This window comes from Urocitellus parryii, chromosome 3, assembly GCF_045843805.1.
Source record: "Urocitellus parryii isolate mUroPar1 chromosome 3, mUroPar1.hap1, whole genome shotgun sequence".
Taxonomy (NCBI): domain Eukaryota; kingdom Metazoa; phylum Chordata; class Mammalia; order Rodentia; family Sciuridae; genus Urocitellus; species Urocitellus parryii.
In genome coordinates, this window is record NC_135533.1 from 6330585 (window position 1) to 6353357 (window position 22773).

General features: G+C 60.5%; 1 protein-coding gene across 1 annotated transcript in view; it reads right to left on the reverse strand.

Annotated features, from left to right (window-relative positions):
- Positions 1–388: 388 nt before the first annotated feature.
- The window catches only part of Sspo (SCO-spondin), a 51216-nt gene continuing 28831 nt past the window's right edge, over positions 389–22773 (reverse strand). The window contains exons 58-103 of the mRNA XM_077795884.1: positions 21723–21769; positions 21456–21626; positions 21010–21141; positions 20658–20803; positions 19714–19808; positions 18999–19051; positions 18621–18827; positions 18304–18474; positions 18111–18190; positions 16874–17043; positions 16359–16405; positions 16088–16270; positions 15800–15970; positions 15388–15588; positions 15040–15136; positions 14758–14957; positions 14306–14472; positions 13070–13230; positions 12666–12886; positions 12339–12380; positions 12055–12210; positions 11390–11602; positions 11015–11182; positions 10059–10190; positions 9735–9981; positions 9331–9483; positions 9194–9258; positions 8611–8949; positions 8094–8261; positions 7457–7587; positions 7101–7225; positions 6777–6823; positions 6262–6540; positions 5815–5973; positions 5537–5653; positions 4975–5113; positions 4663–4865; positions 4388–4518; positions 4147–4289; positions 3993–4039; positions 3119–3336; positions 2712–2807; positions 2504–2564; positions 2057–2187; positions 1086–1236; positions 389–411 (exon numbers count right to left, since the gene is read on the reverse strand). Of these exons, the coding sequence (XP_077652010.1) occupies positions 389–411; positions 1086–1236; positions 2057–2187; positions 2504–2564; positions 2712–2807; positions 3119–3336; positions 3993–4039; positions 4147–4289; positions 4388–4518; positions 4663–4865; positions 4975–5113; positions 5537–5653; positions 5815–5973; positions 6262–6540; positions 6777–6823; positions 7101–7225; positions 7457–7587; positions 8094–8261; positions 8611–8949; positions 9194–9258; positions 9331–9483; positions 9735–9981; positions 10059–10190; positions 11015–11182; positions 11390–11602; positions 12055–12210; positions 12339–12380; positions 12666–12886; positions 13070–13230; positions 14306–14472; positions 14758–14957; positions 15040–15136; positions 15388–15588; positions 15800–15970; positions 16088–16270; positions 16359–16405; positions 16874–17043; positions 18111–18190; positions 18304–18474; positions 18621–18827; positions 18999–19051; positions 19714–19808; positions 20658–20803; positions 21010–21141; positions 21456–21626; positions 21723–21769 (6604 nt within the window). The remainder of the gene's footprint in view (positions 412–1085; positions 1237–2056; positions 2188–2503; positions 2565–2711; positions 2808–3118; positions 3337–3992; positions 4040–4146; positions 4290–4387; positions 4519–4662; positions 4866–4974; positions 5114–5536; positions 5654–5814; positions 5974–6261; positions 6541–6776; positions 6824–7100; positions 7226–7456; positions 7588–8093; positions 8262–8610; positions 8950–9193; positions 9259–9330; positions 9484–9734; positions 9982–10058; positions 10191–11014; positions 11183–11389; positions 11603–12054; positions 12211–12338; positions 12381–12665; positions 12887–13069; positions 13231–14305; positions 14473–14757; positions 14958–15039; positions 15137–15387; positions 15589–15799; positions 15971–16087; positions 16271–16358; positions 16406–16873; positions 17044–18110; positions 18191–18303; positions 18475–18620; positions 18828–18998; positions 19052–19713; positions 19809–20657; positions 20804–21009; positions 21142–21455; positions 21627–21722; positions 21770–22773) is intronic.

A 22773-nucleotide genomic window follows, 5' to 3' on the forward strand; every position in this document is an offset into this window, starting at 1 on the left:
ATATGACCTGTCGCACTGTAGGCTCCTAATGGGAGAGGCCTTCAGATTATATTCAGCCTTATCCTGCTATAGAGGAGGACACCAAAGCCCTGTTATGGAAAGTGTCTTTCCCAGGTTCACCAGTCACCATGAATGCCATGGTGAATCCATGACAGATTCACAGAGGTCCTCAGAAGACCAAGTCTTTGTGCAGGGCTAGGCAGGGCTCAGAGCCACCCTTCCTCGGCCTTCCCACCAGTCCCTGCATGGAGACTCTACTCATGGACTTGCTGCCAGTGTGATTTTATTTGGGAGGGTGGGAGATGGATGGGCATGGGAGGAGATGATCAGTGCCTCTGAGTCCAAATGTCATAAGAGGGACAGCAGTGGACGCATCTGGTGGAACCTGTCAGCGCTTTGAGAAATCACCTGCTGGAGGACAAGAAGAGGACAGTTAGGCTAGCAAGAGAGGGAAGGGGGTCCAAAGCAGGGCAGCAGAAGCTGGCATCTGCCCTTCCACTGTGTGCAACCCAGGAGGCATCGGAGCCCTTCCGTCTGTGTCTCCCTCATCTGCCACACTGTGACCTCAGTTATATACCAGGTACTTCACACTCCTGGTCTCATAAATCGGTTAAATAAGCTGAGGTCGTTGGGGGCTCTACAGAGTCACAGAGGAGAGGGGATTTGAACCAGGTATGAGTTACTCCAAACACCCAAGCTTATGTACGATTGGAGAAATAAAGAGAATCCTGAGAAGGGGACAAGATGGCATTGTAAGAACTTAAGGAAGATGGAAGTGTCTAGGAACTAACTGTACACGTCCCTGGCCCCGCCTCTCCGGGAGCCCCACCCGCATCAGGCCCCGCCCCAGAGCCCCGCCCTGCCGGGTCCCCACCCCTCCCTGCAGCCCCGCCCCCATCCGGTGCGGGGGGGGGGGGGGGTGTGTGTGTGTGGGGGGGTGTGTGGGGGTGTGGTGGGGGTGGGTGTGTGTGGGGGGGGTGTGGGGGGGGTGGGGGGGTGTGTGGGGGGGTGTGTGGTGGGGGTGGGGGGGTGTGTGGTGGGGGTGGGGGTCGGGGTGGAGGTCGGGGTGGGGGGTACAGACACACCTTGGCAGGCGCTGCACTGGCAACTGTTGATGACCGGCAGCACCACTGGCTCCGTGCGGCCATCTGGACAGCGCAGGTTCAGGATCCTTACAGGGCTGTCGGGGTCCAGGCGGTAACTACAGCAGTGGCACTGGCTCTGCAGGTAGGGCTCCTGGGCGAGACAGGGTGGTTGAATTGGGGAAGGACTAAACCGTTCCTTGGCCTTTCCCATCTGAGGTGGGAGTATCGATCCCAATCCTCCTAGACAAGCAGGGTAGCTGAGCCGGGAGGGAAGTGTCACCAGCAAGCCCCACTTCCCAAGAAACCGCCCTCTTCACTTCTGCCAGCCTGAATGGTCAACAACCTTCAGGTTAAAAGAAAGCAGCAGGGGAAAGTCACAGCTTCCCCCGCAAAGGGGCTTAGGGTCTGGTTGGATAGATGGGCTGATAATATTGAAACCCTAATTAAACCCTAACTGCAATTCTGATCCAGTATAAAGTGAGCTCTCTTTCCAGAACAGGCCCCTTCTTGCCCTTCAACGTTATAGTGATCTTTTTACAACTAAACTAGTTATAATTCCGTGTGTGTATGTGGGGGGGGGGTATTGGGGTCAAACCCAGGGCCTTGCACATGCTAGACAAGTGCTCTACCACTGAGCCACATCCCCAGCCTTATTCTTCTCCTTCGAGACAGGTAATACATTCACATAATACCATGTTACAAAACTACAAAGATTATTTGATTACATCTCCCAATTACTTTCTTCACTACATTTTTAAAATTCCAAAAGAGATTTGGGAAAGCATCTCTAGGAGGTGCAGAAGTGGTTGAGGGCTGAGGGGCCGCATCTTTGGGGACCAGGTTGGAAAGCACCTCTGTCTTTCAGGTGGTCAGAGGCACAAGGAAATGGTCTCAGAGTAGAAGTCCTGGTGACAGGACCCCAGGGGCACCATCTGACCTGAACTCCGGGCCTGTAAGACCCTCTGGCTCACCTCAGGCATGACGTTGGTGCTAGATGGGCAGTGCCCACTGCAGTAGCTCACTTCCACCTGGTCCAGATGGCAGGGGCCCTTGGTGAGGTTACGAAGCTCAGTGAGATGCCGGCAGGAGGCTGACTGTGCCTCTGTGTGTGGAAGGGTCATGTAAAAGTGGCAGGAGGTGGAAGCAGGGCAGAGGGGGAGGCTAGGACTAAGGGGACCCTGGGAAGGGGGTGTGTGGGGGACAGGGCCTGGGACTCTGTGGGGTGGGGGTGGCCAGCTGCTGTGATGCAGCCCTATAGAGCTTCATCCTCTAATCCCTATATGAGCAGCCTGGGCAAAGTGGGCACACACCAGGCTAAAAAGTTGGGGTGTAGGGGCAGTTGGGGAGAAAGGAGATGCAGAAGTGGTTGAGGGCTAAGGGGCTGCATCTTTGGGGACCAGAACCCAGATCCTACATACCCAGGGTCTCCCTGCGGCAAGTGGGACAGCAGCTCCCTGGCTCCTGCACAGTCACCTCGTCCTGCAGAGTGGCCCTTGCTTGAGTCAGAAGGATGGCCCCATCACCCACACCCCACACAGCCTGTGTAGAACCCTAAGATCAGTCATAGATGAGGACCCCTGAAGAGCCTAGGAGTCACCTGGAAGCATTGCAGAGCCCAGGGGGTACCTGAGCACAGTTGAGGAGGGGGCAGTGCCGGGTGCAGACGCTCCTCCCGCCGAGGCATCGGCAGCTCTCACAGTCCTCCTGCCATTCAGATCCAAGCTGGGAGTGGGGGTGGGGAAAAGTCACCTCTTGGTCTCTCCCAGTTTCCCATGGTAACATCTTGGGCCTGAACCCAGCCTGGGAGCACCCAGCCAGGACGGTGGTCTAGGACTGGAGTCGGGTGATGAGTCTCAGGTAAGTGACAAGCCCTAGTGGCCAGAGCAGGGGTCCCACCCAGGGCTAGATTCTGTCCCTTGAGGTGGCCAAGCCCGGCTCCACTGCTGTAGGTCCTGGGAGTAAGGGCAGCCAGGGAAGTTACAGATACTCGGCAGGTGGGGCGTCCTGGGGTCAGGCAGGGGGACACGTCTTACCAGGTGGAGATGCCCGTGGTGCCAGCATTCACACTGGTCTGCGGGGACGCAGGGGCCCGCCTGGCTACGGAAGTATCCTTCCTGGCATATGCATCCCGGGGTCTGGACAGCACTGCAGTTGTCCTGAGCTGCTGTGGTGTTTGTCTCCTGGCATGTCCACTCACAGGGACCCAGCTCTTCAGGACCCATGTGCTGCCACATTTCCCCAGGGGGGCACTCTGTAGAGAAGACCATCCACCCACTCTCTGGTCAGCCCTGGGCCCAGCCTCAATCCCCTGCCCTGCTGGGAAGCCCTCAGACCCCTCTTCTTCCCAAGTGCTTCTCCTCAGCTCTAGCCACCTGCACTCACCCACCCACCCAAATAGCTGGGCCCAGGCCAGGTCTCACCCCCTGGCCATCCTGCCACCCTGACCTCTGTGTTCTGGCACCAAGTTCACATGCTGTGACACTGCCTGCTTGTAGTGCCCAGGCGTGATCTCCTGTCTCTACCTGTTCTGGTGGTGGCCCCCTCTTGCCAGCCAGGCTGGGAGTGCCTGGGGCTGGCCGTGTCTTCCTCTGAATCCACCGAGATCTGTGGATTGTTTTGCTTACCGCTCTGGGCCTCAATGTCCTCAACAGCAGGACAGAACCTTTCACAGAGAACCTGGCCTCACCGGTGGCCCTGGCTCAGTGTGCACATGTTCTTGGTGAACACCCTACAGGTGGGGCCCTGTGACAGTGCCTAGGAGTCCTGGGCAGGGACTGCTGGGCCTCAGGGCAGAGAGGGGGCAGTGTGGACAGAGAGGGAAGGGGCTTCCTGAGGAGCTAGCTTAGCTTCGCCCCTGCTCAGGCCGGCCAGCCTTGGCGTCGAGGGGCATGGACAGCCACATCTCACCCTGACAGTCGATGGGGGAGCAGCTGAAGGCTCCATCTTGGCAGGTACTGGGAGGACAGAAGCACAGCTCAGAGCCTTTTGCGCAATCCTCCCCTCTGCCCCTCTCAGCAACCCCATCCTCACCCGGCTCCCCACTCCAAGTCTCTGGGCTCACCAGCGGGTGCAGTTTCTGGTGAGCACAGCCCCCGGGGGCAGCTCCTGAGCCTGCTCTTCAAGAGTGAGGGTGAGGCCCCAGGGCAGCAACAGCTGAGTGCAGGGACAGGCAGCAGGGGGCACGCACGTGCCATTGTGCAGCAGCTGAGGAGGGCAGGCTTGCTTGAATGTGGTCACTGCCTCTTACCTCCCAACCTGCCCACTTCCCCAGGCAGGAGTCAGGACCCAGCAGCTGTACCCACCTGTCCCCTGGGGCAGCCACAGCCCGGTTGGCAGGGTTCCTGCTTACAGATGGTGCCAGGCTGCAGGTGTGAGCAGAGGAGGCTTGGGCATGACGCAGCACAGGCACTGAACACCTGGCCTGAGGGGCACTCTGTGGGGGAAGTGGGAGTGTCCCAGGATGAGGCTGATGGGACTTCCCAACCTCCGCCTCCACTCAGGTAGGTCGGGGCCTGGATCCAGCAGTGATGGAGGGACGGAGGGAGGGATGGCAGGCCCCTGGGCCCAGGGTGCTCACCAGGGCAGGGCTGCAGGTTACAGTCTTGCTGTTGTTTCATGTCCTGGGCCTGGCATAGTGCCCCCTGAGGATGTTCCTTGCAGCTCCGATGACGGTCCATGGTGCCCCCACCACAGGCAACTGAGCACTTGCTCCAGGCTGACCAAGGCCCCAAGGTTGGACACTCAAGGTGTGGGCACACTAAAGACCCATTGATGCAGGTGCTGTGGACAAGGGACAAAGCAGGGGGAACAAAACCTCACTCCTCTGCAGGGTCCACAGCCCTGACCTGCCCCACATCTCCTACGCCAGGGCATCACTATGGCAGCTCACCAGTTGTGGCAGTCCAGTTGCACCACCTGGGCTGGGGCCAGCTCCCAAGAGGCATTGGCACTGGGAAGGCCACAGCGGCAAGAGGAGATGGGCACACAGTGCCCATCCTGCACCAGCTGGCCAGGAGGACAGCGGCAGCCTAAGGGTAGCAGTGGGGAGGACAAAGAAGGTTTGGTGCTCAGGCAAGGCTTACATGGTGGGTCCCTCCCACAGCCACACCTGGTGCAAATGTGGGTCTGCACAATCTCTCCCACTGCTGCACAGGAGACACTACTCTAGCCTGCCCTGTGTGTGTGATCACCATCCTGTCACCCTTATAGCACCTGTGAGCCTCCTCATAAAAGCAGGGCTTGACAAAGCCTTTGTGCAGGACTCAGAGCTGGTTACTACAAGTAAGGACCCACTTTTGTACTCTGTGATGACCTGGCAGTCTGATCTTACCCCCCACCCCACAGCCCACTCCATCCTCGACCCAGGTCTCACACTTTCTGGAAGCAGGAGGTAGTGAAAGGGAACCAGGCATCCCCAGAATTCCCAAGCCAGGCTGAGCACAGCTGGCTACCTGGACTGCAGGGTCCCTGCAGACATTGCACTCGGTCCCAGAGGTCCATGCAGCTTCGAGGGCATTGATTGGCACATTCAAGGGTGGGCACAGTGTCCTTAGCCTCACAGCTTTTACCTGGGGCCCAAAAGGTAGGAATCTGTGTCGAGGACACTCTTGGCATCCAGGGCAGTGGCCCCACTTGTCCTGTCCAACTCCAGGACAGGGGCACCAACCCTGTGCAGGTGCTATTTCTGAATGCAGTCCTGGCAGCCCTTTGGATGCTGAGATGGCATTACCTGGGCAGGGCCCCATATTGCAGCTCTGGGTCTGAGCCCATGGCCCACGGCAGGCTCCTCCAGGGAGGCCCCCTGCCTCTCTCCAGCGCATTCGGAAGCCTCCACTGCAGGGCACCTGGCAGGGGCTCCAGGGTCCCCAAGGGTTCCACTGGCATGAGTCTGGGAAAGAAAATGTAGGTCAGTGTATTGACCCCACCTCCTTCCCTGCCTTAGACTGTGAACTTGACCTCTGCAAACATGTCCTGAAGCCTTGCCAGGCTCCCCTTCTTTCCAGCTGCTGCTTGGACCTTACCCCAGCCTCGAATCCAGCAGGCCCCAGAGGCAAGCAGGAGGGCTAGCAGGTTGGCTAACTCCTGTCCACTAGAATGAACTTGTGGCCCAGCTTCCCACCCCCTTCTGCCATTCCAGGCCTGTTCCTCCCTGTTGGCCTCTGCCCCTCCTCACTACCTTGACAGGCTTCGGGGTCAGGGCAGAGGCGTTGCTGGTTAAGGGGTGCAGTGCAGAGCTGAGGGTCCCCAGCCCAGGGCCTCCCTGTCTCAGGGTCCAAACACAGGCGGTGGCGGTGCTGCTCCGAAACCAGCAGGGATGTCAAGGGTGGCCAGAGGCCTGTTGTGTTCGGAGGCCAGTGCTCCTCCAGGGTAGTCCTGGACGTACGGGTCAGGGCACTTCGGGGCAGGCAGGGCCCACAGGGTGACCATTCGGACCAGCTGCTCAGAGGCAGAAGCCCTAGAAGGGCAGGAAGTTTGTGCACTTCCCAGGGACCCCTTCACCCAGAGACCCCAGTGGGCAGGGAGGGTGCTCAGGGTTACGATCAGGAAGAACAGGAAATAGGAAAGACTGAAGGAGGTTAGGGGCAGGGAAGGGTCCCCTTTATCTGGGATTATCCCAGTTTTAGCACTGAAAGTTCCAGGAAACCCCACCCTGGGCAAATGGAGACAGTTGTCTCCCCAGGCCAGGGTTACCTTCACAGCCCCAGCTGGTGCAGCGCAGTTCTCCGTGCCAGCATTCGCTGTGGGAAGGCGACATCAGAGTGGGCTCTGGCAGGCAGGTCCCAGCCCAGAGCTGTGTGTGTTGGAGGGTTCCTTTGGGGACAGCCTGAGCTCTGGGTGTATTTGGGGCAAGATGAGGGAGCTGTAAAGTCTGGCACCTTGGGGCCACCTGCCTGCAGGCTGGGTTAGACCTGAGGGCTCAGCTTGGCCTTCTCTGCTAGGCCAGGCTGCCTCTTGGGGGGACCCTGCTCTACTCCCTGGCCTTAGCCTTCTGCCTCTCATCACCCCATCACTCACCATTCCTTACACCCCAGCTGCAGGTGGTTCCCAGGGGCCAGTGTCACCTCAGCTCCCTCTTCTGAGATGTGCCAGCAGTTACACTGCTCGGGGGGAATGCAGGCCCCAGCCTGCTCCAGCAGCCCCTGTGTGGAAGGAGAGACACGACAGGGCTATGTGGTGGTCACTGTGTCACCCGAATGCCCAGCGCCATGCTGGCCGGCAGCAGGTGCCCAGGCGGTCACTAAGTGAATGAATGTGGGAATGAACACAGCTGGGAAGAGGTTTTGAGGGTTTGGAAGAGGTGGGGGTCCCCCAGGGCATCACAAAGAGAGGGCACTCTTCTTCTTGGGGTGTCCCCAGCTCCCAGCCCTCACCTTGGGACAGTAGCAGCCAGGCTGGCAAGGTGGTAGGTCCTGGCAGAGCTGCCGGCTCAGGTGTGTGGCACAGAGCCCGGCGCAGGGGGAGCCACAGGCCTGGAACTCAAAGGGAGGTGCGCAGCTGTCCTCTGGGGGGAGGCAGGCTGTTGGGGCAGCAGCCCAGAGACACCCTCCCGCACCCCAGCACAGACTGGTGAGAGTGTAAGACTGCCCCTGCTGTGTCCCCCATCTGGAACCTGCTGGGCTCCTGTGTCCCCTAGGGGAGGATCAGTATGGTCTGGCCCTCAGAGAGCCAGGTAATGGTACAGAGGAGGGAGCTGAGGGTTGGGCCTGGTGGGTGCTCCGGGGACTGGCAGGGACAAGATGGAGGGCAGCTTCAATGGGAGCTGAGAGACACATTGTCACTGGGACAGCTACATGGGACAAAGCCACATGAGACCAGTAGCTATGGAGTGGGAAAATCTTGGTGTGTGCCTGTGGGGCGAGAGTAGCTGGGAGGGACAGTAAACAGGCACCGGGGCAGGGGTTAGTGCAGGCATAGAAAACTGTCCTGGGGTCTAGGGGGCCCTGGGTTTGTGATAGGAACCGCTGCTGCTCCTGCTCAGCAACCTGGCTTCTGGCTCCTGGGCCTCACCTGAGCAGTTGCCAGTCGGGCATGGCCGGAAGTGGCCATCCAGGCGGGTGCAGGGGGGGCCCTCTGCCATGCGGCCAGGTGCTGGGCCCTGGTGCCGGTAGCGCTGCTGCACCAGCACCTGGCATGAGCAGCGCGTCCAGCTGCTCCAGCCACTCCACAGGCATTCCTCTAGGGACAGGGGGTGCAGGGGGGGGGGGACATCAGCAGGCACCTCTCTGGCTCCCCCAGCCCCTGCCCTGCATCCTCCCCTCTCGCCCTCTCCTGGCTGGGACCCTGCAGAGGACACGGGCAAGAGGGAACCAAGAGTTAGAAAGGTCCCACTGGGTGGACTCTGTCTCCCTGGGGAGGAGGTCAGGTGGCAAAGGGCTTGAAGGGAAGAGGAAAGAAACCAGCCAAATGTTGGGGGGATGGATATAGGTATATATCGGGGGTGCTGGGGGGCGAGGACAACACGTTATTCCCTGAATTTCCCCAGATGGGAGCGGTGGACAGGGCTCCACTTCCTCGCCATACTCACCCAGGCAGGGCCCCGAGTAGCAGGCCTGGGTGTCCAGGTGTGGGAAAGTGCCGTTGCATGTGGGCTCTGCCTCGGCGGGCAGGCAGGGGCAGGACCCGGAGCGGGAGGCCAGGCCTGAGCCACAGCTGCGCGAACAGGGGCCCCATGGGCCCCAGGAGCAGGCCTCCAGCAGCGGCTGGCATGGCTGCTGCCCACAGGGCTGGGTCTGGGTGTCAGGGCCCTGGCAGAGTGGCTCCCTGTGGTGAGGGTCCGGCACCACGCATGCCCGGGTGCGCACCTGGTTTCCTCCTCCACAAGAGACAGGGCAGTCGGACCACAGGGACCACAGCGTCCAGCCCCCTATCAGTGTGGGAGGGCATAGGTAGTTAGAGGAGTGAGGTGGGCAGCAAAGACCAGAGGGTGGGAGGGACCATCGTGACCGGGGCAGCAGTTGGGTGGCAGGGGTAGGGACACAGGACACAGAGTGGACGGCCTGAGAGACATGAGGCTAGCAGGAAGGGCTGAGGTGGGTGCCACGCAGGGTGAGTGGGTTCTGTGCAGCTGCGGGAACAGGGGAACCATGGCGACCAGGGGCCCCAGCCACCTGGGATGAACCCCAGACCTGGACACTTGGTGTCTTCACAGATTATGCCCTCCGGAGTACAGGAGCTGAGGAAGGAGTCCACGCTTAGGGTACCGCTCTCCAGGACAGTAGGGTCACCCTTCCTGCCTTGAACTTACCACTGCTGGCACTCTCCCTGCAGCCAGCTGTCCCCCAGGGTGCGGACACGGCCCTCATGGAGGCACAGGGGTGGGCACGGAGGCTGAGGGCAGGGCTGGCTCTGGGACTGCTCCTCTTGACACTCCGGGGCCCACGAGCCTGATGTGGACGATCTGGCAGGGCCCAGGGTGGAAGAGATGAGCAATAGCTCTGGCCTTCACTGCCCCTTCAGGCCTTGGGGCGATACCCCAGGGGAAACTCCAGGGTGGGCACAAGGGAGGCTAGAGAAAGGCTTGGTAACCAGGACACAGGTGGACCAGGACATGGGATGAGAACAGGACCCAGGAATGGCATGTGGGAGAGGGGACCAGGCCAAGGGAGACCCGAGCAGGAGAGGGGACCTCTAGTCTTGGTGGCCCTCTACCGAAAGCGACTCTGCAGTCCTCTTGGCCCACATGAGTGGCTGCAGGGACTCCAGGCTGACCAGCGGCTCCAGGCACAGTGGGCAGGAGGTGGGCATGGCTGAGCTGTGCAGGACAGCTGCCCGGCCTGGCAGGAGCAGTTGTTACAGGCATCTTGGTGCTGGCTCCCTGGGGCCCAGCTGTGGCCCTGGGCATCTGTACACTCACAGTGCCCAACTGGCACACAGCTGCTGTCCTGCTCTAGGGACCCTGTGGGGAGATGGCTCTTGAGGGCTGGTGCTGGCCCCTGGGGCCCTCCTGCCTTCCCACTGAACACCTGGATGTACCCTCAGCACAGCGGCAGCCCCACTGGCAGGCCTGGCCATCCTGACACAGGACTCCCTCCTGCAGGTCTGAGCAGCGTCGAGGACAGCGGTTGGCACAGCTGACCAGCTCCATGCCTGCTGGGCAGCCCTCCTCTGGGTGGAGGGGGAGGCCAAGTGTCAAGAGGACCCTGAGCATCAGGGCTCAGGACCCCTCCCCTTGCCTGTCCAGGACCCCCGTATCTCTAGAGGCTAGAGGGCTCATCCTCTCTTTGATGTTGGTGTCCATAGGCGCATGGTGACCTTGGGACAGTGAGCTCCCCTTACCCACTGGTGTGTTCTCAGCACCTAGCTGGGCACGAAGTGTTCATTGAGTGGGACTGAATTTATGCATCTCAGAGCTACCTTGAGGCTCCCTTGGGCTTGTTCCCAGGGGCCTGGCTGTGTGCAGTGTGGGCTGGGGGTTTCCTAACGGAGGAGGAAGGGACCAAGTAGCCAAGGCCTGTTGGGGTCGTGAGCTGGGGAGGAGCGATGAAAGGAGCTGAAGCGGGGCGGGCTGGGGGACAGGGCTCAGCTACAGGCTCCACCACACCCCAGGAGAACCAAGCATGCTTCTACTGGCTCACCCTCAAATCCTCTGAAAATCTTGTCTGAGCTTGGGGGTTCCCCAGGAGCAGGAGGGTGGGGAAAGCTGGGAGTGAGTTCTACCCAGGGTGGGTGGGTGGTCAGGGTGTGTCCCGGTGGCTCCTCCTGGGCCATGCGGTTCCCAGGTGCACACAGGGAGTTCCTGCCCCGTGCACAGGTCAAGCTACTCATCTCTGGATCTCTGTTTTCTTAACTGGCCAGTGAGGTAACAGCCTGTCCCCCACTATCCCGTGGTTCCTGTGGGTGTTGTGGGGATGGAGTTAGAAGTGGGGGCGGACATGCTTTAGAGACTGAAGCCCAGTAGGGATGAGAAGCGGCTGTCACCACTGCTATACCACAGGGCATGGGATTGCAGAGCCGGGCATGGTGCTTCTCCCCCACACAGGGGGCACCCCCATTCTTGGGTGGGGGGCTCGAGCAGCTTCGGCTCCTCAGGGATCGGCCCCCACCACAGCTCCGGTCACACCAGGACCAGGGGCTCCAGCGCGACCAGCCCCCGGGCACTGTGTTGGAAAGAGAGCTCCATCAGGGGTTGGCTCAGGCAGGTCCCCACCCATTCCATGAGGCTAAGCCTGTGTCGGGCATGGGAGACAGATGGGGCACGTCGGGCAAGCTGGGCACCTCGGAGGAAGCAGGATGCCAGGCCTCTTATGGGCAGGTCTGGGGAGGGGTGTGGGATGGGTGTGCCCTGATCCTGTGTGCCGCCTCACCTGGGCAAGCACGCAGGCTGCAGAAGCGACGCTCCTGGAAAGCCGTGAGGATGTCGGGGCACCAGTGTCCACCCGGTCCTGGGGGACGGTATGCTCGTAGGCGGCGCTGTTGGCCCACCCCGCAGCTGCGTGAGCATGGTTCCCATGGGCCCCAGGAGGTCCAGGAACAGTTCCCAGGCCCACAGCCAGGGCTGGAGCACAGGGGCTGCAACTCTGCAGAACAAAGTGAAGCTGGAGCCAGCAGAGCCTGCCCCGCCTCTCCTCCCTGGCCCCAGCTCAAGTGCAGACTTCCTCCAGTGCAGCCGGCTGTGACCTCATCCGGACCATGGGCTTCTGTTCTGGATCTGGTGCTGACGGTTGTGTGGCTCCAGCAGCTGAGCCTTGATGACTCTTTTCTCATGGGGACAGTAATCCCCCACTCACAGGGCTACTGAGGGACTGGGTGGTCTTGTGGAGAGTGCTCAGCACATACATGAGTGAGCACCGGGCAGACAGCAGGGCTCCTGCAGAGGACCAGTGGCCCTGTTCCAGACACTGATGTGACGTGAGATATCAGTGTCAGAAATTGGTGTTGTCTGAGTGGTATCAGATAGTGGGGGTGGGACACTGGCTGTGTGAGGAGAGGGGCAGCAGTTAGAGTCCGAGGCTGAGGCTGGACGGCGCACCTGTGCACGAGGGCAGGTTGCAGGGGCGCTCCTGGGAGGGTCGCCCCACGGTGCAGTTGGTCAGGCAGAGGCGGGTCCGACTGCGCCAGGCAGGGTGAGTGGGGTCCGTGCAGCTGCGGGAGCAGGGGGACCACGGCGCCCAGGGGCCCCAGCCACCTGTGGGAAGGGAACCTCCTGCTGAGTCAGCCCTGGGCTCCATCTCTCCAGAAGTAGTGAGGGGACGGGAGGAGGCCCTGGCAGGCCCCAGGGAGGCCACCTGGGGAGCTGCAGGGAGTCTGAGGTACCTGGAAGGCCCGTCACTGGCTCTGCCGTGGACCCTTCAGCCCCTGTGTCAAAGGAGACCCTGCTCAGAAATGTTTTGGAGCCAGCAGTGCGCCAGGCCCCAGCCCGAGGCGGGTGCTCAGCGCCAGGCCTGCTTCACCTGCCCTCGTGGTGACCGAAGTCCCTGGACACCCAGCCCCGAGCTCACACCCTCCCAGGGCACCAAGGCCTCTGTTCAGGCCGCTCTTCTGCCTGCTGTTCCTTCCTTTCCAGTGCCCATCAGAACGCTTTTTACCCCTCCAAACCCTTCACATGGGGTCTCCTCCAGAAGCCCCCCTTGGCTTTCTTACCAGGGCAGTCCGGGCTGAGGCAGTACTCGAGGTCCTGGCGGGGCCCTTGGCAGCCCTGGCCACCAGTAGCAAGTGCGGGGTGCACACACTGGCGGCTGCGTGTGCGGGTGCCCAGGCCGCCACAGGAGCGGGAGCAGGGGCCCCACGGGTCCCACGGGCTGAAGCTGGGGGCCTCAGGGCAGTCCTCTACGGAGCAAGACAGCTTCCCGTGGGCACAGGAGCTGGGGAGAGGCAACCCACGTAAGGGACAGGGCAGGGTGGACTGGGAGAAGTGTGGGTCAGAGTCTTGAAGACAGCCAGGTAGGGGCAGGGGACAGAGAGGAATTCCTGTGCTCTCATCCTTCTTTCGCCCCAAATTTCCCCACACATCCCAGCACAGTTCCCACCCTCGGCATCCCCCTCACCAGTTGCTGCAGCCCATTCGAAACATTTGGCCTGGACTCAGCTCATCTCCGGGCCTGAGGGGCTGACCCTCCTCTCCCAGAGAGGCTGCATGCACCCCGGCATCAGTGCTGCTGGCTCCCAGCTCCCGAAGCAGCAAGGCTGTCAGCATGCAGGGGCACTCCTGGGTGGGACAGAGGGGACAGCAATCACCCAGGACAACTGCTCACGGGGCACCTTAAGGGAGCCTTCTTAAGGGAGAAGAAGGAATAGCAGTGTAAGGACCTAGAGGGCTCTGGGTCCCAGGAGGGCACTAGTGGTTGCAAGAGGGACAGGGGACCTGTGTCAGGGGCATAAACACACCATGAGAAATACACAGGCCATGGGCTTGGCCTACGGGATCAGCCACCTTCCTGAGTAGGGTGCTCAGCAGGACACAAGCAGGCCCTGAGATGACAGGATATGGAGGCAGAGGGAGCCTCAGACAGGAATCAGAGGATTCAGGGTGACTGAGTTTGGGTGCATGACCTTGGTATGTCCCTTCCCCTCTCTGGGCTCAGTGACATCATCTTTAAGTCAATGAGGTGGGACGAGGCAGCTGCACAGGTCCCTTCTGGCCATGGCATCCTCTAACTGACTGTGGGGATGCCACTGAGATTAGGAAAGGAAGCTCCTGGCCCCTGTTGGACTCAGCAGAGGGGCAGAGAGGTATGGTGGGGGCAGGGAGAGCCAAGGTGAGGGGTAATTCCCCACCAGGGTGGGCCAGGGAAAGGAGGGCACTGAGACCATGTTCCTGTGGTGGGAGACATGGGTGAGGTTGGCCCAGGGGGTGTGGATGGATGGTGTGGGGGAGCCACGGGGCCCTGGAGGAGGCCCTGCCCTTTGGTGCCAGGAGGGCTGAGTGTTGTAGCTAAAGGGACACACTGTGGCGCCTGAGTGTATGGCATTAGAGCCCTGTGGGTGGCTCTGAGCTGGTGCTAGGGGCTAGGAGAAGTGCTGTGAGGAGCACAAGCCCCGGCACCAGCTGTGGGCCCCAGGTGGTCCCCTTTCCCCAGAATGAGAGATACCCTGGACACTGCACAGGCTCCACCAACTCTGCCCTGATGCTGGCAGCAAAGTCCCTAGCAGCCCTACAGGCTAGTGGACTGCTTAGTGAGGAGGGGGTCGTCTGTCCAGAGGTCACTGAGTCGCTGAAGTGGTGAGCTGCCAGGGAGGGGCAGGGGAAGGCAGCCAGTGCTCCTGGCCAGCTGAACTCTGACCTGGACACAGGCCAAGCCGTGCTGGAAGGTACCCTCAGGACAGTGGCATCCCTCCTCACAGCCATCAGAGAAGCAGGCCACCTGCCCTGCGACGTGGGCACAGGAGAAGGGGCATCCTCCATTGGGCAGGCATTCACGGTACAGACGTCCAGCTGGGCACCCTGCCTCTGGGGCAACAGCCCTGTCAGTGCCCAGCTCTGCCCAGGGTTCTTCCTGCTGACCTCTCACCCACACTTCCTGTGGCCTGCTTTCCACCCCCGGGATCCCCATCCCCACAACACCCTTTCCCACAGGCTCCCCTCGGCCTCCCTGCCTCCCCTTCACTAATGGCCAGGGAAGAGGCAGGTGGAGTGAGGGGAGGAGGGGTCAAAAGGCGCCCATGAGTCAGGGTCGAGCCATGATGGGACTCAAAGCTCAGTGGAGACTTCAGGGCCTGGGACAGTGGGGCTCACCTCTGCAGACCTGGGTGTGGCAGGTGCGGCTCTGGCGGGCCAGTCCTGGGCAGGGGGGTCGGGCACAGTGCCGGGAGCGCAGCTGCTCCCCTCCTCCACAGGAAACACTGCAGTCCTCCCAGGGGCCCCAGGGGCCCCACACACCAGCCCCAGGGCAGCTGGGCACCTCCCAGCACTGCAGGACGCCCGCCACACAGGTGCTGGGGACAAGCGAGAGGGCTTCAGGGATGGGCCTCGCCCACTCCCCTTTGGGCATGGCTGCTGGGCTCCACAGCCCCTTACCAGTTGTCACACGGCCCCGTTACCACCTCTCCAGGTTCCAGACTCTCCCAGGAGCTGAGGCCAGAGCCTGCTGACCGGCTCTGATTCTCGGGGATCCCTGAAGGGCGCAGGAGTGAGCATGGGGGTTCCAGACAGCTCAGCGCTCCCCATCGGTCCCCACCCCACACCCCTGCCTTCCTGCACCCCACCCCACGGTGCCCATGTCCTTCAGCAAGGAGACAGGACAGCCTGGGATGGGGGCCTTCCCCTTCCCCTCCTGCAGCCTCAGGTTGGCCCCGTTGGCAGAGGCCCAGGGGCCAGGCAGGGGATAGTGGAGTGGGCTGCTGGGGGAGGGGGGGAGGCACTGACCCATGGCTCCCGGCTGGTACTGGCAGCGGCAGTGGACTGGAAGCACACAGAGCCCATCCTGGGAGAGCTGGCCTGGGGGACACCCACAGCTGGGCTGGCAGCCTCCTGGGCCTGGCTGGCACACACTCCCAGGGGACAGGTCCAGGCAGGAGCGGGGGCAGGGCTGCCCACAGGGCAGCAGACTCTGTCCACCCCCACAATCTAGGGCAAGAGGGAAGCAGAGAGGGTGGATGCTGAGGGACCATTCTGGGTGACAAGAGCCTCCTGCCACGCCTGCCGTCTGCTCAGACTGGCCACCTTGGCCAGGACCGTGAGGACTAGAATGCCCTCCCCACCCGAGTGCTGTGTGGGGCAGTTGGGGTCAGCGCCTCCCTAGACGGACAGGCTCTCCCAGCCCTGCTGGAGCCCTCACCTGCGCACTGAGTGGAATTGTCGTGACAGGGGCGGCTCTGCCAGTGGACGCCAGGGCAAGGCCTGCCACCCTCAGAGGTGGGGGGCTGGCTGCATTCCCTGCTCCTATGGGATTGTCCTAGACATGCGTCACAGGGAGACCATGGTCCCCATGGGCTCCAGGCTCCATCCACTGTACCAGGAAGAAACAATTGTCACCTCAGGAGGCCCGGGAGACCCCAGGTTATGGAGGTTATAGCAGTCGGGCCTCCAGGGGTGAGGAGACACAGGTCTTATGGTGGCACCACACCTGGGCACGTGGTGGAGCTGGGACAGGTCTCCCTCTGATGCTGGGCTCCCATCTCTCCAGGACACAGGGCACCCCCATGCTGAGGAGCAGGGCAGGCACAGGCCCTAGAGCGGGTCCTTGTTTGGCCTCTGCAGGGCTGGAAGCATGCCGTCCACTCTGACCACGGGCACCAGCCTCCAGGCACTGAGAGGAGAATGGCAGGCACTGGGTGAAGTTGATCCCTTCCCCAGCCCTCAGGCCATCATCACCTCCCTCCAAACTGGGCACATACCTGGGCAGGGCAGTTCTGAGCAGTTGAGCCTCCCCTCCAGGCAGGTGCTGGGCAGGGAGGCAGGCACAGGGTGGGGAGAGGCAGCAGCTCAGTGCCGCTCCAGGCCCCACAGGCAGCCTCCTGGGCATCCTCTCCCTGTCCTCCTCCCCCTATTCCTCGGGTTTCTGTCCCATCTCCCCACTCTCCAGTGTCCCAAGAGCCTTCTCCCTGTGCCACTCAGATGGCCGCCCAGGGGTGTCACAGCTGGTATGTTCTACTGGGGAATGGCTGCAGGTGAGGCTGGACAGCCCCCTCCTCCCTGGGGGCGTATACCCAGCCGTCAGCACACACAGGGAACTGGCTGCCTCAGTTTCCCCACCTATCAGATAGGAGTTATGGTGCCCACATTTTTTCAGGGACAGTGGGGCCTAAGGTGCCCACTGGCTGAGATTCTGGAGCTCAGGTGCTCAGACGCCAGGTGGGGCCACTCCTGCAGACATCCCTGCCTCCTTGCCACAGGGGTGCAGCCCGCTCACCAGTGGTTGCAGCCGTCGGGCCTGGCCAGCTGAGCGCCTGGACGGTGCCGCTCCCCGGTCAGCAAGTCCAGGCAGCCACAGTGACCAGGATGCACACAGAGGGTCCCATCAGCACTCAGCACCTGGCCTGGGGGACAGTAGCAGCCAGGCTGGCAGTGCCACACACAGTGCTGGAGGGACAGCAAGGGAGGATTCTGGTCAGCAGAAAACAAGGCCTGAGGGGTGGGGGGACTCAGTGGAGGGACCCTCGGAAGGAGGCTGGAGGGAGAGGATGAGGAGGGGAGGAGAGAGGTGTGACCGTAGTGGAGAGGCCTCCTGTTTCTAACCGTTGGTGCCTTGGAGCTCTGTTAAGAAAGGCCAGAAGGGGAATGGGCAGAAAGGCCATTCCCTGGCGGCTCCCAGGGAAGGGACCTGGAACCTGGCGTCCTACCAGTGACAAACCCCGATGTCTTGGGATGGTGGGTTCAGTCGGTGACCTGGACCAGTGACCTGGGAGCTGAAGCACAACCAGACCTCCCTAGAACTTCAGGAGCAGGGACCCTAGAAACCTGGCTGAGCCAGGGAGGCTTCTGGGAGAGAGCTGTGTCCTCTGGGGACGCTGTAGCCAGGCCTGCCTGCTGCAGCGACACTGCTCTGTCCAAGTCCTCTTGCACCTCCCCCTCCCTCACCACATCGGGAACCTTCCCTGACCTGCCTCACACAGCTCCCCACATCAGGGCCTCAAAGACCATCTTAATCCTCAGGGTGCTTATCACGGTGTCCAATCTCAAGCTGCATCTGTCTTCCTACCCCCAAAATGTGTGATCATGGGGACAGGGCCCTGCTGTGTGGGCCTCCTTCGGTGTCCATGGTGACCGGTAGGTGCTCAGTAAGTATTCACTCACATGCACAAACACAAGAGATGAGGTTTGCCCACCAAAATGCTTGTGGCATCTAAGAAGATACGCCCGGGTGATTTCCCCTCCCTATATGTTTGTGATACAAGTTTTAATTGGGGGAACATTTGCTGCACTGAAGCCAAGGGCTTCTGGGTATAGCTGTCACTCTCTGGAACCAGGGGAGCCAGCCTGGTGTGCTGATTGTCAAGTGAAGCCCAGGACCTCACCCGTCTCCGTCAGAGCTGGCCACATAGCACCAAGTCAGAAGAGGCCACGAGCCCAAGGCAACATTCAGCCTCTCCACAAGGTGACCCTTGGGTCAGAGGTCAGCTGGGAGTGTCAAGGGAGCGCAGACTCACCACCAGGTCATCACAGGAACGGGGGCAGGGAGGGCCGCAAGGGCTGTACTGGGCCCCCTCAATGGCAGTGCAGTCAGTCACTGGGAGGGAGACAGAGTGGGCTGAGAGCAGGTGGGGGCCTCCTGTCCCACTCCCAGTGCCGCTTCCTCCAGCTTCTCTTCTGCTCCCCGGTACCCCCCTCCCTGGCAGGTACCTGGGCACGGCTGAGCCTGGCAGGCTTCTCCCTGGGCCTGAGGCCCCTCACAGAAGTCCCCCAGCCCTTGAGGTGGTGGTTGGTCACAGGCTCGGGTCCGGCTGCGCAGGCCACCCCCACAGCTCCGACTACAGCTGGACCAGGGCCCCCAAGGCCCCCAGCCTCCTGCCCCTGGGGGACATCAGAGGAAGGAATCTGGAAGGGCTTGGTGGAGAACCAGGGCAGTTGGAGCACGGTGGCGGTGGGAGGTGTCCACAAGGACGGGGCATCCTGGGTGGCAGGGGAGGAGTTGGCTACGGCACCAGGCAGGCACTCACGGTCACACCCTGGCAGGAGGCATGGCTCCTCCTCAGCCTCCGGGCCTGGGCAGAGGGGTGTGGGCGTGGCTGGTGAGGGCCCCAGGGCCAGGGTGGACGGTGCCACGCTAGAGGGCCTGTCACAGAAGCGGTGCCGGTGGCGTCGGGCAGGCCCGCAGGAGGCTGAGCACACACTCCATGGGGTCCAGGGTGACCATGTGGGCTGGCCTTGGGGTGCACAGGATTGGGGAAGGAGAAGGTGAACCGTGCATGCTAGGGGAGCGTGACTACCAGGATGGATGCGCAGCAGCCCCCCATCTCTCCCGAGGGCCCCACAACCCCTGCCGACTCAGCCCAGGCCCTCTGCTGCCGAGGGAAGAGGTGGGGACCCTTTCTCACCCTCCTCACAAGGCCAGGAGGTACAGTTGGTGATGAGCCCAGAGATGCAGGAGCTGCCAGGGGACAGCAGAAGGTCAGGTGGCTTGTGGGCTGCCTAGTGTTCCCCCAGATCCTCAAGCCCATCCCCCAGTACCTATGAATGTGGGCTTACTGGAAGATGGGTCTTTCCAGAGGTCATCAAATTAAAGTGGCCCCTAATTCAGTGTGACTCTAGTCCTTATAGAAGAGGAGATTTGGACATAGGCATGCAGAGAGGGAAGAGACACAGGCAGAGGACAGCCATCTGCAAGTTGAGAAGAGCCAGCCTGCCAGCAGACTACCAGAGGAGAGCCAGGAACAGCTCGCTCACCACCGCCGAAGGCCAGTGCCCAGATGCCCAGACCTTGGACTTTGGCTTCCAGCTCTGTGAGACCACCAGTGTTGTTCCCTAACCCACGTGTGTGTGTGTGTGAGTGCACGCGTGCGTGCGTGCATGCAGGTGTGTGCTACTTTGCTACAGTGACCATAGAAACTAAAACAGGTGGGAATAGAGAAGACAGGTGGGGTGGGTGGATGGAGGGGTTCAGGTTGGTTCGGCCCCACAGGGCTGAATGGCTGTGTGAGTGAGTGCAGTGGGAAGGTGTCTCTGGTCCGTGAAGCCAACATTTCCTGCTGCTGAAGAGGGACAGCTGGGTGCTTAGGTGACAGAAAGCCACTGTGGGAGTGGGGGCCTCACCAGTTCTCACATGGACGAAGCACAGCACTACCCGGCGGGTGGAGGCGCCCCCCATGGGCACAGGGGCATTCTTGGGCAGGCACACACACATTGTTCTGGAAAGGAACACCCTCTGTCATCTCCAGTTCCAGCCTGCCCCTCTTCGGTCAAAGCCAGCACCCAATTCCTCAGCTCCCCTCAAATGCCACCCATGCTCCTTCTGCAAAGAGCTCTCCCCCAGCCCCTCCTGTCTGGCAGATACAGGCCCTCAGGGGCTGCCAGGGATGGCACATGAACCCCTCTCCCAACTTCTGTTATGGGACCATCATACACCCTTGAAATCGGCTATGAAAATATAAAATATGCAATATGTACAGCAATGGTGTAAAAAAACCCCAAATTTTTACCCCCCCCCAAAAAAAATAACCCATGTAGGGAGTTTGGACAGAAGTGGCTCAAATTTAATAGGAACATTCATCTAGTAGTGCATGATTCAAAGTCCAGCGTGGGAGGTTCGTGGGCCTGGCCTGAGAGGCACTCTTCATCGTGTTCACTCTGGAGGGCACTGAGGCGTGAGAATACTCTGCCTGAGCTCACAGAGCTACTGGCAGAAGAAACTGATTTGGACCCAGAGCCACACAGAACCTGTCCCTTACCCTAACCCACAGTTTGGCAGTGACTGGGAATCCTTTGTTCAAACCCTCCACACCCAGTGGCTTCTCCCAGCTCCCGTTCCCTGCCCTTCCAGACCTATCAACCACTTTACAGGGCCACCTGCTGGTTCAGGCCAGAGCTAACTCATGGACTCAGTGCTCTTTCCTCATCTCTGCAGGATCCATCTCCCTGTCTGCAGTCCCATACCTCTGGCTCTGCCCCTGCCCAGATTTTGACTGTCCCTTGCTTGTTATCCCAGAGTTCCCAGGCCCCGAGGAGGTCCCAGTTGTGACCAGGCAGGGGGTACCCACCAGCAGGTGCATCCCGTGTGGGCAGTAGCAGCCAGGGTGGCAGGTCTGCTTGGTCTCCCTCGGAGCACTGAGTTCTGCACAGGAGGCAGGGCCCTGGGCACAATCCAGCCACAGCTGACCCCTGGGACACACACCAGGGACTGGCCCTGGAGACACAGAAATTGACAGTTCAGCCCGGAGCACTTCATCTTGCCTGGGCTCCCAACCTGGGAGGGGCACTGGGAGTTCTCTGTATGGCTGGGTCGTCATGGAGGCTGCACAGGGCCAAGGGATAGGACTGCAGCGCATGGGACTGACAGTGTCCTGAGTTGGTGGGAACAAGAAATGGAGGGTCCCCAGGGCAGCTCCTCACCTGCGCAGGGCTGCAGGTTGCAGGTAGAGAACACCATGAGGACTCGTGGGCCACTGCCTCGGGTGCGATTCCTGTAGCCGCCACCACAGGGCACAGAGCAGGAAGCCCAGGGACCCCACTCCCCACCAGGACCTGGGGGTGGCACCCAGGTCACTGGAGGCCCTGCCTCCCATGCCCAGTGCACCTCCTCCTCCCACCCAAGGACACCCCTCCCTTCTCAACCCTGAAGCCACTTCACCAGCAGCTGTCTCTGGTCTCAGGAAGCCTATGCCTCTGGGGAGGGAGGGGGCTGAATCCAGGGAGGGTATCTCCTGGGGACCACCTCTTAATGGCATCCCCAAGGAAATTCCCTGCATCTCTCAGGGGCCCTTGAGGATGGTGCAAGTATTGGCTTCTCTTTGGAAGGTTATTTAAGGAGGTCTCAGGATGTAAGTTCCCATTCTCACTTCGACATGGCCGCAGGCTGCAGAATTCAGCCTCCATGTTGGGGCCCTGGCACTCAGCACCCCCAAAGGCAGCGGGGGGTGAAGTGCCTGCCCGGAAGCGCCGTCGTATGCCTACATCACAGCTGCGGCTGCAGAGACTCCATGGGGTCCAAGGACTCCAGCCACAAGCCACTGTCAGGGTGAGGGGGTCACAAGCCATCCTGCACCTTGACTTCCCAAGACACTGCCCCCAGTGACCCCTGAGTACCCATCACTGTATGTGGGTACCTGGACAGAGCTCTGAGGTGCACGCCATCTCTCCAGAGATACAGGTGCTGCAGAGAGAGGGGCCAGTGAGACCCAACCTTGCCCATCCTGACCATAATCAGCCACTGCCCTTGGAGCATTGTGCACCTGCCCCAGGAGGAAGCTGGGCCACCAGGTCCCCCATGAGAAGTTCAGATGTGACTCCAGGTTCTCACGCAGTGGTCCCCCCACTCAAATCCAGCCTCAGTGGGCTCTGGGATGCCCCACGTACTGTGCTGTCCCTTTGTCACATCATTTCATCAGGAGACACCTTTTTGTACTTTTTATTCCATCTACATTTACTAAATACCATTTGGAAATGGCCTTCAGTAATGTGTGACGTAGGAGCAACTCAGAAAGAGAGTTCTCCTAGGAAGGAGTTCTCCTAGGAAGGAGAACTGGACACTTTTCTTCACTGCTAGTTTTCTCCAATGCATGTTTTTTCCCCCAAATTTGGTCCTGGGGATTGTAACCCAAGTGCACTTCACCCAAGTGCACTGAGCTATATTCTCAAACGTTTTTATATATTTAATTTTGAGACAGGGTTTCACTAAGTTCTTGAGGCTGTCCTCAAACTTGTGATCCTCCTCTCTTGACCTCCCTAGTTGCTGAGATTACAGGTGTGCACCATTACGCTGGGCTAAAACGCAGGTTTTAAAGTCCATTGTCAACTACTGTCAACTAAAATCCATTTGTCCAGAAAAAGAGAAAAGGGAGTGGGAAGGAGGAAAAGCAAAGGAGGGAACTGAAAGAGGGGCCAGAGGATAGAAGGGGAAAAGGGAGGAGAAAATGAAGGATGGAGAAAATGAAATGAGAAAGGAAAAGCAGTGGGAAGAGAAATGGGTCAGAGCGCCACCTGCTGGCAGAATCTGGTTTAGCTTTGAGTACTGGGCACTTCTACATTCTGAGCAGGTATCCAGTGGATCCCAGGAAGAGAATTACACTCAGGAAGAGAGACAGGAAGCTTGGAGGTTAGAAGATCCTCTCCAGTCTCTAGTTCCACCATCATTGCTGTGCCTATCTGAGAGCCAGT